This window comes from Pleurodeles waltl, chromosome 10 (genome assembly GCF_031143425.1).
Source record: "Pleurodeles waltl isolate 20211129_DDA chromosome 10, aPleWal1.hap1.20221129, whole genome shotgun sequence".
Taxonomy (NCBI): domain Eukaryota; kingdom Metazoa; phylum Chordata; class Amphibia; order Caudata; family Salamandridae; genus Pleurodeles; species Pleurodeles waltl.
The window spans coordinates 945,404,138-945,419,416 of NC_090449.1; the positions used below are offsets into that span (position 1 = coordinate 945,404,138).

Here is a 15,279-nt window from a genome sequence, read left to right on the forward strand (position 1 = left end):
AGTCCATCACATAGCTGGCATAGAGAACTTACATGGTGTTTGGTTTGGAACTGGGTGTACATACCCGTCACCCAACCCACAGACGCTGAGTACATGGAGTGACTGCAGGCTCCTGGGATTTGGGGGCACTGAGCGATGAGGAAAGAGACCATGTTCTCTTTTCACATCTCATTTTGCATGGTCAAACATGTGTTCAGAGAGTTCCTGGGACAAAGAGGCTGTCTTCAAAACTTTCATGGTCATTGCAGGTCTGGGGACAGGTCATTGTCAGATGCCACATCCGGATCCTAAAATCTTCTGCGCTTTGCCAAATGTCATGCTTATCAGATTCTGGAGGCTCATGAGCTGGGTATAAGAGTATGGTTGAAGGCCATGCATAGTGGATTCCAAGGGTGCAAATTGTGGGAGGAGCTGGTGGCCAGTGACCACACCCTTCACTCAGACCCTGCATGTATGAAGACCATGTGAGCTACTCTGGTTTTATGGCCTGAGCATACTCACCCACCTTAACCCGAGAGATGCTGTGCCAGGCGAAAAGCAGGCCACAGTTGATACCTGATTTGATCTTGGGAAAATTATGTAATTGGAATCCTGCAATATTCACTGAAACCCTTTTTAAAATGGAAATGATTGTTCTTTACCCAAAAGAGAAAAATATTTTGAAATTCCTAAAAAAAAAAACCTTCAGTTTAATGGAATATGTGGTTATAAAACCTAAACCAACATGCAGTATTCCTGTTCTTAGCATCAGGCATGAAATCCATATTATTTTCTTATCAGTAAAAGGAAGATCTAGTGTCAAAATATGTTAACTGGCCTAGCTGATTTGTATACTCACCCTGCGATGTAAATGTTCATGCTTTGAATCCATTTCTTCATTGTCCATTTTATCATCTACTTCTTTGTAGGTATGTTCACAGTTTAATGGAAATGATAGAATTCCAGGACAGAAACTCAGATGACCAGAGAGCTTTATCTGAGTAAGTATAATATTTTCATGTTGAATATTCGTTTTTTTGGTAAAAACTCTCACTAATACTCTTTGTTTTATGCATGCAATTACTTTTTTCACTCCCTTTTCTTCACTTCTTTTAGCTTTGTAACAGAACTACATATGATAGGCTTGTTTTCTGGTACTTGGGATAATTAAATGTTGAATGCTGTTGTACTCCAACGCCAATCCTGACTTTGAGAATGCTTCAGAATCATGTGGCTGTTGATGCTATATTTTGTTCTGCTAAACCTCATAATCTGTACTTAATCGAAGTGGATTACTGCAATGGATGAACTCACACAAAGTTAAGCAATTTAGGGCCAGATGTACGACCCTGAGTTATGCGTCTCCCAATTTGCGACTCATATGCGAGTCACAAAGCCAAATGCACAACAGTGTAACTCGCACTGTTTGCGATTCCTAATGGGTCACAAATTACCTACCTCACCAATATTCATAAGGTAGGTTGTAGTTTGCGACCCCATTGAGAATGGCTGCACTCACAGGTATTGTGGCCTCCTGGGGACAGCAATCCACCATGTCTGTGACTGCTTTTAAATAAACAGTTTTTTTTTTAATGCAGCCCATTTTCCTTAAAGGAAAACTGGATGCATTAAGAAAACAAAAAACAAAATGTTTCTGTTTAATTTTTTTGAGAGCAGGCAGTAGTTGTTGGGACCACTGCATGCTCTGAAAAAATATTTTCGCTTCCATTCACAAAGGAGTCCCCCGACCCCTTCCCATTTGTAAATGGGTTACCACCAATTTGAAATTGGTGGTAACTGTGATTGTTTTGCGACCGCAATTGCAGTCACAAAACAATCAGACATCCCCTGCGACTCTCAGTTAGGAAGGGATGCCCCTTCCGAATTGCGAGTCGCAATCCCTATTTTGTGAGTCGGTATTTGCATGCCGGCTCACAAAATAGGAATAGTACTTTGGGAAAAGCCATTTTGCATTCGCAAAAGCCGAAGTGCGCCTTTTGCAACCACATAATGGCGTCGCACATCAGGCCTTTAGTATCTAAAAATTATAAACTGGAAGCTGGGGTTTTCACCTGGGAGCTACGGCCAAAGTAACAGGCTTCTCTTAGGGAAAATGCATTGTAAATATTTTAGCAGCTCCAAACCAACAATAAGAAATACAGCAGATAATATTCCCAAACCAAATAAGTAAAATGAAGAATGATGTAAGGATTAAATCAACACAATATTGACAAAAATACCTTACCAGGGACAAATATTTAGGAATTGTTAAATAATATGTAAACAAACACTCATAGTATGTCAGTGGGCCATGTTAGTCCTGAAACTAGACACTCTCTAGGATCGAATGGCGATACATGGCATATTAATGCTGAAGCTTGACTTGCTGGAGTACAGCCCTGTGGGTTAGCGTAACAGTTTTTTTAAAGTCACCACTGTGGGTGATGTAAGGCCGCAATATATCCCAAATGGTACATTGGGCTTTTATGCCACTTGCACAGTCTTTCTGCAGATTTTGAACACTTACCTAAAAGTAAAATATGCAAATTTGCGTTTGGCAGTTACCTGTCATGTTTAAGGATAGAGTACATAAACTGGGGAGTGGTTAGCAGCTTCCCAGTGCTGAGAGGTCCAAAAGAAAATGTTACTTACCCAGTAGACATCTGTGTGTGGCAAATAGTGCTGTAGATTCACATGCTTCGCATGAGTCCTCCATTTAGTGTTGGGTCTGGAGTGTTACAAGTTTTTGTTCGAAGAATCTTTTTGAGTCACAAGATCGAGTGACTCCTACTCTCGTCATACTGAGCATGGGCATCAAGTCCTTTGTTAGATTGTTTTTCCAGAGGGGGGTGAAGAAAGGAGTGTATAGAGAGTAAAGAGAAAGAGATGGTCATGCAATGTATTTACATATGTACAATTAAAGTAACTGCAACAGCTACAGTCGTCCTGGGTAGAGGGAGGGTGCATGTGAATCTGCAGCACTACATGCCACAAACAAATGTCTACTGGGTAAGTAACATTTTCCGTTTGATGGCAAAAGTGGCTGTAGACACACAAGCACTGCATAGACCGTAAATCAGTTCCTCCACATAAGCAGTGGCTACCCTGTAGGAGTTGGAGTTGACTGAAAAAGAGTTCTGAGCACTACCTGGCCAACATTAGTTGTTGGCGTGCTAAAACATCTACACAGTAGTGTTTAGTAAATGTATGTGGTATAGGCCAAGTAGCAGCTTTGCATATATCTGCAATGGGGATGTTACCTAGAAAATCCATAGAGGCACCCTTATTTCTAGTGGAGTGTACTCTACGGGTAACAGGTAACTTCTGTTTGGCTTTAGCATAGCAAGTTTGATTTATTTTGATTATCCATCTAGCTATACCATTTTTTGATATTGGATTGCCTTTAGGAGGTACTGAAAAATCAACAAAAAGTTGCTTAGATTTCCTAAACTCTTTGGTTTTATTAATGTTATACATGAGAGCCCTTTTAACATCTAGTGTATGAGGAGCTCTTTCTGCGAAAGGGAAAAAAAATGGTAATTCAATTGTTGGTTGATATGGAATTGTGAAACAGCTTTTGGAAGGAATTTAGGGTTTGTTCGAAGAACTACTCACTTCCTGTGTATTTGGAAGAATAGTTCTTCTAAAGTTAGAGCCTAGAGTTGCATTACACATTTTAGGAAGGTGTTAGCTACCAAGAAAGCCACCTTTCATGAAAGGAACTGTAAAGAGCATATATGCATTGACTCAAAAGGTGCACCCATGAGCCTCTTAAGAACAACATTAAAGTTCCACGATGGTGCTGGAGGTACCCTTGATGGAATGATTCTTTTAAGACCTTCCATGAAAGTCTTAATAACTGGGATTCTGAATAAAGAGATGTATCGTCTATTTTTGAGACAAACAGCTATAGCTGCTAAATGAAGATGAATATGCTAAGTTTGCTTTCTGAAAATGTACCAAATAACAAACAATGTCTTGAATGGAAGCTTTGAATGGGTCAGTGTGTTTAGGTTGACAGTATTATACAAAAAGTTCCCATTTTGCAGCATAACACCGTCTGGTTGTAGGTTTACGTGCTTCTCTTAGAATGACCATACATTCCTGTGGTAGTTTTAAGTAAATGAACTCTATGACTTTAGGAGCCATATCGCAAGGTGGAGCGATTTGGGGTCTGGATGCCTTATCTGTCCCTGATTCTGAGTGTGAAGGTCCGGCCTGTTGGGGAGCTTCTCGTGTGGAACTAGTGATAGATCCAGAAGCGTTGTGAACCAAGCTTGATGTGCCCATGTGGGAGCTACAAGGTTCATGGTGAGAGAGGTTTGCCTCAATTTGCGAACTAGAGAGGGAATAAGTGGGAGAGGCATAAAAGCGTAAGCAAATATCCCTGACCGATTCATCCATAGAGCATTGCTTTTGGACTGAGGGTGTGGGTATCTGGACGCAGCGTTTTGGCATTTTGTATTTTTGAAAAGGTCTATTTGAGGTGTTCCTCACTTTAGGAAGTACTGTTGAAGGACTTGTGGGTGGAGTAAACCGTTGGTGGACTTGTTGCTGCAGCCTGCTGAATAGGTCTGCAAATTGGTTGTCTATGCCTTGAAGATACTCTGCCACTAAGTAAATGTGGTGGTGAATTTCCCATCTCTAAATTGTTTGAGCAAGATGTTACAACTGAGGAGGATGTGTCCCGCTCTGGTTTTGCAGATAATACATGGCTGTCATGTTGTCCGTATGGACTAGAACCACTTTGTGCGAGAGTTGTGGAAGAAAAGCCTTCAATTGCTTGAAGTTCCGGGTAATTGATATGCAAAGTGTTTTCAATGGGATCCCAGAGCCCCTGTATTGTGAGGTTATTGAAGTGAGCTCTCCAACCTGTTTGCGATGCATCTGTAGTCAGAGTAATTTGAAGCACAGGGTCAAGAAATGGCTGCCTTTAGGAGAAGTTGGTAGAATTCTACCATTGCAGAGCGGTGAGCCTGGCGGTCCAGCAACACTAGATCTTCGAGATTACCCTGTTACTGAGACCACTGATGAGACAGACACTGTTATAGGGGATGCATGGGCAGTCTGGCATGAGGTACAATGGCAATGCAAGACGCCATTATTTCTAATAGTTGCTTCACTGTCTTTACTGTGCAAGTATAGTCTTCCTACAACTGGGAAATTATAGTTTGAAAAGCTTGAATCCGAGATGGACTTGGATATGCTAACCCTATTTGCACATTGAGCACTGCTCCTATGTAGGGCTGTATTTGCAAAAGTTGGAGATTGGATTTGAGAACATTGATTGTGATTCCCAGGGTGTGAAAGAGATGCACTGTCAAATGAGTGTGACATTGACAGTGTTGTAACTTACGAGCTTTGATGAGCCAGTTGTCCAAGTAAGGGAAGACATGAATGTGTTGACGTCTGAGATATGCAGCAACTATTGCAAGACACTTTGTGAAGACCCTGAGAGCTGTTGTGACCCTGAAAGGCAACACCTTGAAGTGATAATTTATTTCTAGAATTACGAATCTGAGACATTTGTGATGTGCTGGGTGAATGGGAATATGAAAGTAAGCAGCCTTTAGATCTAACCTGTCATAAAGTCACCTTGCTGTAACAGTGGAATGACATTTTGGAGAGTGGTCATATGGAACTGCTCTGAGAGAATGTAGGGAGTTAGTGGTCTGAGATCTAGACTTGGCCTGAGTGAGCTGTGATTCTTTAGTATAAAGAAGCAGAGGTAGTATATTTCTGACCCTTGCTGTGAGAAGGGGACTGGTTCTATAGCCCCTTTGAGAAGAATGGATTGTACCTCTTCTTTGAGATGAGTGAGGTGTTGTGAGAATTTGTGATTGCGAGGGGGAATGTTTGGTGGAGTGGAAGTGAGCTCCAGACGATAATCATGTTGGATAATTGAACGAACTCACTGGTCTGTGGTGATCTCTGACCATTGTCGATAGAAGTTTTTTCCGCCTTACCCCTACTTGTGAAGTGTGAGGTGGTAGAAGGTGTAGGTAGTTACTGGCATGTAGTGGGGGCAAATCCTCTGGAAGTTGATGCCTTACCTCTGCCGTTGTTATTTCAGCCTCTGTATGATCCCCTAAAGGAACCTCTGTTGTAAAGTGGTAGGCTTATCTGTTTTGAGAGGTGGAAGGCTCTGTAGATGATGGTTTGAAGCCTCCCCATAATTGTGGCAGATGACAATTACCACATTGTGTGGTGGTTAGTAGTGCCTCCATTGCTTTTGCTGATTGTGATTTTTTTTCAGTTTGTCTATTGTGGTATCCACTTGTTGGCTGAATGAGTGTTCTCTATCAAATGGCATGTTGAGTACTGCCTGCTGTATTTCTGGCATGAATCCTAAACACCTGCGCCAAGAATGCCTGTGTATAATGATGCTTGTAATAATACTGCGTGCTTCTGTATCTGTGGCATCTGTTGCACAACAAATAGAGTAATTAGAAATAGTTTGACCATCTGATACTATCACTTGCACCATTTTGCAGTGCTCCTCTGGGAGGTACTGAAGGAGATTCTCCATTTCATCCCAGTAGGCCTATTCGTACAGTGCTCATAGTGCTTGGCATACACGAATGATTGGCAGCTTGTGCTGCCACTCCTTTCCCCGCTGCATCTGCTTTCTTGCTTTCTTTGTCAGAAGGGGGTGAATCTCCTGTAGGTTGGCTATTAGTACGTTTTTGTGCAGTACTGACCACTATTGACTCTGGAGAAATTTGAGCCTGTATAAAAAGAGGGTCTGAAGTTGCTGCGTTGTATTTTTATCCACTCTAGGGTGATAACTCAGGACCTTATGAGTTCTTTGAAGATATCATTAGCATTTTTAGGTATATTCTTCAATGGGGTCGGTGTGAAGCTGGACAATGTGTAATGCAGCTGCCCTTGCTATCACCTGCTGAAAAGATGTTGTGTCCTCCGGTGGTGAGGGTTGTACAGGATATAGATCTGGGTCATTTGGCAGAATAGTATCTGGGTCATATAAGACCCATTGTGTCCCCCAAATCATCCTTTGGTGGTGCTGGTTGAATCCTGTGGTGAAAACTGTGGTTGTGTTGTAGGAGATTGAGGAGGCAGTGGAAGGGTGGAAAGAAGAGCTAGAGAATGTGGTGGAGAAGACCAGGGTCTAATTTGAGCCTTGTCCTTGGAGGCCTTCTTTGTGGGAGGAGTAGTGTCCAAAGCCTCCTCAAAGGTTAGCTTCCTTTTAATTGGAGCAGGGGGGAAGCAATAATTCTTCCTCCTTCTTTCTGAATATGAAGCTGGCACTAACGAGCATCCATAACCTCTTACATGGGCTCCACTGGTGAAGCTGTATCTGAAGAATGACTGGAGTGTTTTTGAGGCACAGTCTTTTATTTAAAAATGTTTGGTACCGAACTCTTTGGTTGGTGCGAAGCTGTCGGCTTCGAAGTTGATGTTGAGGCTTTCTTGATTGGTGCCGAAGCGCTCGAGTCAATGCCTCTGCTTGATCCCGAAGCAGTGTGTGAGTCTGCCGAGCCAAAAGTCGATGCCGAAGACGTCTTGGTCTTGGCTGTCTTTGGTGCTGAGCCAGAAGGTGGGGCACCCAAAAGAGATTTTCAGATCTGACCATGGCCCTAAGGCAGGGTTGGTACAGCGACCTGCTTCTGGGGCTTTTTTAATGTCTTTGAATGGGAGTTGGGATTGTTCTACTTACAGGTTGCGTAAAGGTGACCGGTTGGCTCTCAATGTCGGATTGTACGTCTGAGTCTTTGATGAAAAAGGTCTCCTCCTGTTCCAGCTCCTCCTGCGGGTGCTCTTCCCCGAAGCTATCCGGCGTGCTGTCTGGTGTCTTGAACGACATCTCCAATGGCGAGCTGTTCACTCCTGGAGCGTTGTCTTGGACAGAAGGGAACAGGAGGCGTGCAAGTGTATTAGTTGTGGTCCGGGGAGAGAGTCAAATTACATACTAGGTGTTGGTCGGTGTGGGGAAATTTAGAGTGGCATCGAGGGCAAAACCGAAATGGGGTATGTTCCATTGGCCCTGCTTAGTCCGACGTCATATGGAGGAGTAGGCCCGAGACAGGCGAGGACAACCCAAAGGGCGGTGAGCCCGCTTCTGGAGCAGAAATTCAGATCAACCCTGCAAAAGACAGAAACCTGATCTCAGTACAGTACCGTCGCTCAAAGAAAGATGGAAGAGAACAGATCGAAGTAGACCAAGCCGAGGAAAAACTGGAGCGAGAGGACACACGTCCAAACCCCACAGCGGAGAGAAAACAATCTAACAAAGGACATGATGCCCATGCGCAGAATCATGGAGAGGAGGAGTCACTCGATCCTGTGACATGAAAAGATTCTTCGAACAAAAACAACTTGTAACACTCCAGACCCAGCACTAAATGGCGGACTTATGCAAAGCATGTGTATCTACATCCACACAGGCCATCAAACATACCTATTGACTATGCCCTTAAAAAATAATATTTGTTGAGGACATGCAAAAAGTGCAGATTTCTAATTATACTTTTTAATCTGGTGCTCTGATTTCAGGTAGGCTGTGGTTTAAAATTTAGAAACCTTGTATGGAGTTTTTGTGCATTGTTTGAAACACAGGCAAAGAATGCAACTAATTGAAGGACGTGAGAATTTTAAAACCACTGACAATCTAAAAAATCTTTTCAAAATAGTTTTGAAAATAATAATTTTCTGAGGCTTGCTCTTCCGAATACTTGTGTAAAGATTGATGGAATGCATGCTATGTTTACTTTACAGAAATTAATGATTTGTCCCATATAGCCATATGTTTATTGAACGCCTCTCCAAATCATGTCAAGGGATTTCCCAAAACTCTCAACAGCTGCCTTTCGAGTCTCCCATAGGATTATAAAATGGAAGTTTTTGGGAAGAGCTGTGATTTTTTAACCCAAAGAAATGTGTAGGTCGGTTCAACTTACATCTTTTATTGTGAAAGACAAAATTAGTTTGTTTTAGAAGCAGGGCTTTGTAATGTAAAGCCATGTGATGCTAGTGATATAATATGTGAGAGAAACAGACATTATAGAAGGCTTCTTTCACTATGTCACTATGTGCGTGGCTAAGAGAATATTGACTGCCCAGTGGCAGTGGTAAAGTAATTTAATTGAATTTCGCTCATAGGATTTCACAATCAGAAGAGCATTGTTGGTCTCCTATAATGTACCTTACAGTGCTTCAACTAGATGCTGTGTTAAGATCGACCATGGATTTAGGCAATATTTTTTAGAGTTTGCAATGCAGTGAAATATTTACATTACTTTTTAAATGTAAAATAGACGAATCGTCGTCACATTTGGATTAAACATAGATGTCTGTGTACATGTTAATAATAAGTAAAACGTTTATCAGGATAAAAGGAAAAGATACTTGTAAGATATTACCGATGTGTGTAGCATACAATGCGCAGTAAATACATTTTAAAATGCAAAAAGTGTTCAAGAGGTAGAAAAAATCCTGAAAACTAGAGCACAATGTTGTTACAACCTTGTTCACACATATCCCTTTGTCAAACTTTAGATATATATATATATGGAGATTTCTTGATTTGTTTAGTTTTACAGAGACTCTAGTCACCATCCGGAACAGGCACAACAACGTGGTACCGACAATGGCACAAGGAGTATTAGAATACAAAGAAGCATTTGGAGTTGATCCCGTCACCAATCAAAATGTGCAGTATTTCTTGGACCGGTTCTACATGAGCCGAATTTCCATCAGAATGCTAATTAACCAGCATAGTAAGCAAAAATATTTTACCTTTCTTCAAGTCAAACGTTCTTGATCTATTTTTATTACAAGTCAAATATCTGCCCATGTTTCTTTTACTTTTCTTTTCAAATGCATTTATTAATACAAAACCATGCACTGCAAAGCCTGTCCAGTGCAATTGGTTACAATGGGTCTAGTTTGCAAAGAAATGGCAAATTTACAGTTTGCTGAGAGAAGCCAGTAATATAGATTTTCCTGAAATACCTGAACTAGATCCTCTGATTTAGTTTGAAATCTTCTCCAAATTTAACAGAAGAATTATTTGCAATTAGTAGTAAATATGACACAACACATCGCAGGTGTGATAAAAGGACTGGAAAGGGGTAATGCAAAAGAAAACCTAGTTATTTGCATGCTTAATAAGGTGAGTCCAGGTATAGCCTTGTAATACTTTGGCTTGTCCTCTTGGGCTCAACAAAGTACGGCAATTTAGAATTTCAACCATAGACTGTATTGAAGACATAAGCTACATTTGTAGCTCAGCCGTACCTACTAGATTCCCCAGGTGGGCACCATTAATTCATAGGCTAGAATTTGGGAACAAAAAGAATGTGCCTTATTTAAATGGTGGGAACAAAACTATGTATTAACAAACAGTGAAACGCTGACACTTATGGAAAAAGTGAGTGCATTAAGTAATAAAACTGACAAACTGATATTTTGCCATGCTCATCCAGTTCTTGCTAACAGTGGCATTGCCGCACCAGAATCTTAACCTGTACTCCTTGTATTACAACTTATCACGCAGAAGTGCGCGCTGTACACTTGCCCAAGAAGCAACAGACACTTCACCACCAGTAGGGTCAGCAGTGCAGCTGCAGTCTGTGCTGAGCTAGGCAGATCGCCTGCAGTGCTTTTTGCAGACTGCAAGGTAACATCTCACCCATTGTTCTCCACAGCGCAAGATGTTGCCTTCTCATCCGCTGGGATAGTTCAGCTTCTAATGCACAAATACAATCAAATGCCACACGTCTATAATTAAAAGTAAGGCTGATGGTAGATTTGCATTAGAATCCAGCAGATCACTCTTCTACACGCCCACTGGAATTTTGACTGGTACCCTGTAAGGCTGGAGCAGCACTGTTCAGCAAAGATCCCTTCTCTGGCTTTCAGGGAACATGGTTGGTTGCACATACGATGCTCCCTCACATAGTGGCAGTTTGAGCTGGCCTGGTCACATCTGTAATGCAAAAATGAGTTTAGCCCCCACTGAAGCTCAAAACATAATGTGAGATACACATCGCCATAGAATTAACTTGCCACATCCTAATTAGGCCCCTGATCTCTTCAGAAATGTATTTTTATGAGTTTATGTGTCATGCAGACTTTTAAATATGAATAAGAACTGTAACAATATTTTTTAATTACAGCGCTACTTTTTGATGGCAGCACGAACCCAGCACACCCCAAACACATAGGAAGCATTGATCCTTTTTGTGATGTGGTGGAAGTTGTCAATGGTATGTGTCAATTTACAATTTATGTTGTACCTTTGAATGTTGTATATATGTGATATAACTGATGTTAACGCTGTGCCCTTTTCATAACTTTGTAAGACTAAAATAACATTTTACAAACCTACCGGCGTACAGCGCTTGTAGTTAACTATTTTAAATAAGCAGACACCTTGTCATTCGAGAATGAATATATTTTATTGTTGGAATTCACTTTGTGTTGCTCTTTTCATTTGTACTCATCATTTTTCAGCAGTCATCTCAGTGGTAATGCATCTTCCTCCTAGCCTTATATGTGTGAAACAGAGTTAACCGTTGTACATGTCCTTAGATGTATTTGATCACTTGGTATGTGAAAATTGGAAGCTCTTTACAGATAGTTCATGTGCTGGGTATTTAATATAGATTTGAAAAAACGTTAGCAATTCTGAAAAGCGATGTTGCCCAAGTGCACCTCTTTTTCCAGCAGTTGCCCATGCAGTGTGTTGGACAGACAAACTAGTAAGGCCAGCCATAAAGTGTATGTGTAGAGCATTGGGGATTACGTATAATGTTTCTGCATAGTTAATTTAGTTTTTTATAACCCTAGAGCACAGACAGAACTACTACAGTTATATTTCTTGCTGAGCAAAGAGGCTTTGTAACATTCCCTGTCCAAGTTATTACATTCCTGGAGTTTATGAGAAGACATGTGTACTGGCAGAGTGAGGACACGAGAACTGTGCAACAATGAGGGATTGCTCCGCAGTAGCAGAAGAATGGGCAACAGGTTTCGCCACTTTTTATTCACTTTTGTGGCAGTTATGCCTCGTGTGTACGTGCACAAGACAAGCCACACATTTCTGATGATGACCCTCTAGAACTTAGGCTCATGATTGCAGCTGAGCTTCTTTTCAGTGAACACTGTGGAGCACATTTTGGTATATAATAATGTCAGATAATATAGAGTCTAAAGTACTAAAAACTGGTTGGAAATAAAAATAAAGACATTTACAAATGTACTGATAGGTTGATTTGTAAAATTCCGATTTGAAGCGGGACGCAATCCGACCTACCTCATAAATAATAATGTGGTGGGTAGCGATGTATGATTCCAGCTGGTGGCCGTCATATGTATGGTACCCTGCTAGTAAAGTGCTTTTAATGTAATGAGTTATCCTTAGAGGAAACAGTACTTTGTTTAAAAATGGTTTATGTTTTTTAAAAACTTTGAGAGTTGGCAGTGGTCCCCTGACTACTTCCTACTCCACAACAAAAGTTTTTTTCCACATTCACAAAGGGGAAGTTGCCCAGATGGGAGTGTTTCACTTTTATGAATGCCTTCCCTCTCCAATTCGGGAGTCCTTAATTTGTCAAAGTATGGGAACAGATTTTGGTCACAGAATATTGATACGTGCCATACCGATTAACTATTTGGAATCGGCATCCCTTCCAAATAGTAATTTAGGATGGAGTGACTCCTAAAATGGCTTTAGTTCAGTGGTTAAAGTTCTTTGCAGTTGCAGTTGCAAACAGCAATTCGAACTGTTGGCAACTGTGAAATTGTTTATTATATCAATGCTTAATGTACTAATGGTAGTTTATCATCTTTGAAATCATTTCACTATTACTGCTACACTTATTTGTAAAATGTGTTTTCATCACTTCTGTACCATTGAGTTCCAACCCTCTGAACTCAGTTAGGGATACCATTTCATTATTTTTGTTGCACTGAGTATGGGAGCAGTTTTTATTGTTTTTGTTAAAAAAATCTATTTTTAATGATATACAGATGCTTTTGAAAATTCCAAGATGCTGTGCGACCAGTATTACCTGGCTTCCCCTGACTTGAAGATTAAACAGACAAATGGTAAGAACAACAGAAAAGCAGCCACAACAATATACATATTTAAACAAAACAACCCTTTCCCACTGTTGCTATAAATATCTCTTTTTCCATCTGTATCACACAAAATGGCATATTTGAAAACAAAATTATCATAAATGCGGCATCATCATTTACATGCTTTTGCTGTACACATAAAGTATTGTTGGTTAAGCACACTTAAATGAATCATAACTAACAACCAATTCTTCTTTGATTTTAGGAAAATCACCTGGCCTTCCTATTCACATAGTCTACGTTCCGTCTCATCTTTATCATATGCTGTTTGAGCTCTTTAAGGTACGTGAACTTGAGTCACACTTCATAAAGTTCTCCATGTGTAGTCATCTGTGAATTGTACGGTGTTTTTGGACGTGGTCTCTCTCACTTTGTCTAGACCTGTTTGCTTATGCATTTAGTTGCTGTGTTTTCTATGGCTTTCCACTTGTACTTTGGTACCATTGAACATGCAACGTCCACAGTTCAATTTCTCTGTTTCTGTGACTCAGGTTTCGGTAACCCACTCTTCAAATATTAACTCAGGATTACAGATCTTTTGTTGTTTTACAGTTAGATGTTAGGTAATAAGGTTTTTAAGACATTTTACACAAGTTTGTGCCTGGTTGTAAACGTAGTGAGTGAAGAATTCATGAAATAAAGAGCTTTGAACAGTTGCAGTTCCAAATGTATAAGTCTTGGTGTTAGTAATCATACATTCATTTTACAAATAAAACGGAATATACTGCAGCATTGGCTCTTTCATATACTCACATGATTGTATAATTCCCAACATCAGGTTGGAAAACTCTGGTAATCTTAAATGACATTAAACTGTTAAAACTATCGTAGGCTTCAGAAACAGTGCTTGTTTAGTAGTACATTCACCTCACATTTGAAGCAACCAGGACTTCGGCAAATGAGATGGAAGTGCCATCTCTCCTATTCCCCCAGAAGCCAAGAAAGCCAAGGTTTCTGCGCCATGTTGTGTGTGTGAGAGAGTCCCCAAGAAAAGCTCTACTCTGTCAATGACCTTATCCTGCCATTTTTCTGGTGTACCCTGGGACTGAACCAGCCCTATCTTCAGCTTTCAGAGTATTTTGAGTTACTCTTTAGGCTAAATTATTTTTGTCAGCAAGGGAGTTGATTTTCTCTGTCCCCACCTGTCATCATGACTGACAGAGAGAACAAATCTCTATTCAAATCTTATTCTGGCTATGGGCAGAAAAATATTTAAACTGATAGTCTACAAAAAAATATGCATTTGCTGCCTTTATTCTACTCATAAGGCTTCACGCCGTGATATATGTAAGGATGTCGTATCAAAGACTCTTTCAGCTGTTCTGAATGAGAGCGAGTTACACTTGATGAGTGTATGGATGAATGTGACTGCAGTGACAGAAGAGCACCTCAAGTCTGCTTTATGTAATCAGTCTGAATCCATGCATGAATTATTGATTGTATTGAGTACAACAATGCTTGCATTTATGTATCTATTTCAAATAGTTTACTGTGTTTCCTTTCTGCAGAATTCAATGAGAGCAACGGTAGAAAGCCACGAAGACAGCCCCTCTCTTCCTCCAATCGAAGTCAATGTTGTTTTAGGAAAGGAAGATTTAACAATCAAGGTAACCACATTCCTTAGTAATGATAAATTGAAATAAAATGAGCCTGCTAGAGCCAAATTTGAAATGCAACAGCATTTTTGTGACTATGCATTTCCAACCTATGTTATTGTGCTAAGTACTTTTAAGATTGATACAGAGGATCTGCACCGGCACACTCCTCATTTCTCATATAATTTTCCTTATAATATTTTGGAAAGCAGTAAACTCAAGTGGTTTTCACTTCAAACCCCATATTCAGGGGATGGCATAGTGTTACAGCTCGTGCAACAGTGCCTGAAGGTGGTGTGATTCCATCTATAACCTTCAAAGTTTGTATTGAAGAAGGGGAGAAGGGCAGCAAAACATCGGGTGTACGGGTAAACCAGGTGTTTTGGAAAGGTCTAGTGGGGTGGCATCCTGAACAAATCTTCCCTAAATCCCACTTACAAAGGTATGAATATTCTAAATTGGGTGTGGACAGAATCATGAATGCGCTGGTCAGTCTTGGACCTCTAACCAGGTAGCTGAGTTTCTTGGTGGCATGGTCTTGGTGTGCCTCTGTTTTAGGAAGATGGCTGACTTTTATTAGACTTTTTCTACTTAGGAATGT

General features: G+C 40.6%; 1 protein-coding gene across 1 annotated transcript in view; it reads left to right on the forward strand.

Annotated features, from left to right (window-relative positions):
* PDK4 (pyruvate dehydrogenase kinase 4) overlaps positions 1 to 15,279 on the forward strand; it is a 46,081-nt gene that overhangs the window by 18,608 nt on the left and 12,194 nt on the right. The window contains exons 3-8 of the mRNA XM_069211743.1: positions 909 to 980; positions 9,532 to 9,716; positions 11,118 to 11,207; positions 12,973 to 13,050; positions 13,289 to 13,365; positions 14,592 to 14,690. Coding sequence (XP_069067844.1) covers positions 909 to 980; positions 9,532 to 9,716; positions 11,118 to 11,207; positions 12,973 to 13,050; positions 13,289 to 13,365; positions 14,592 to 14,690 — 601 coding nt within the window. The remainder of the gene's footprint in view (positions 1 to 908; positions 981 to 9,531; positions 9,717 to 11,117; positions 11,208 to 12,972; positions 13,051 to 13,288; positions 13,366 to 14,591; positions 14,691 to 15,279) is intronic.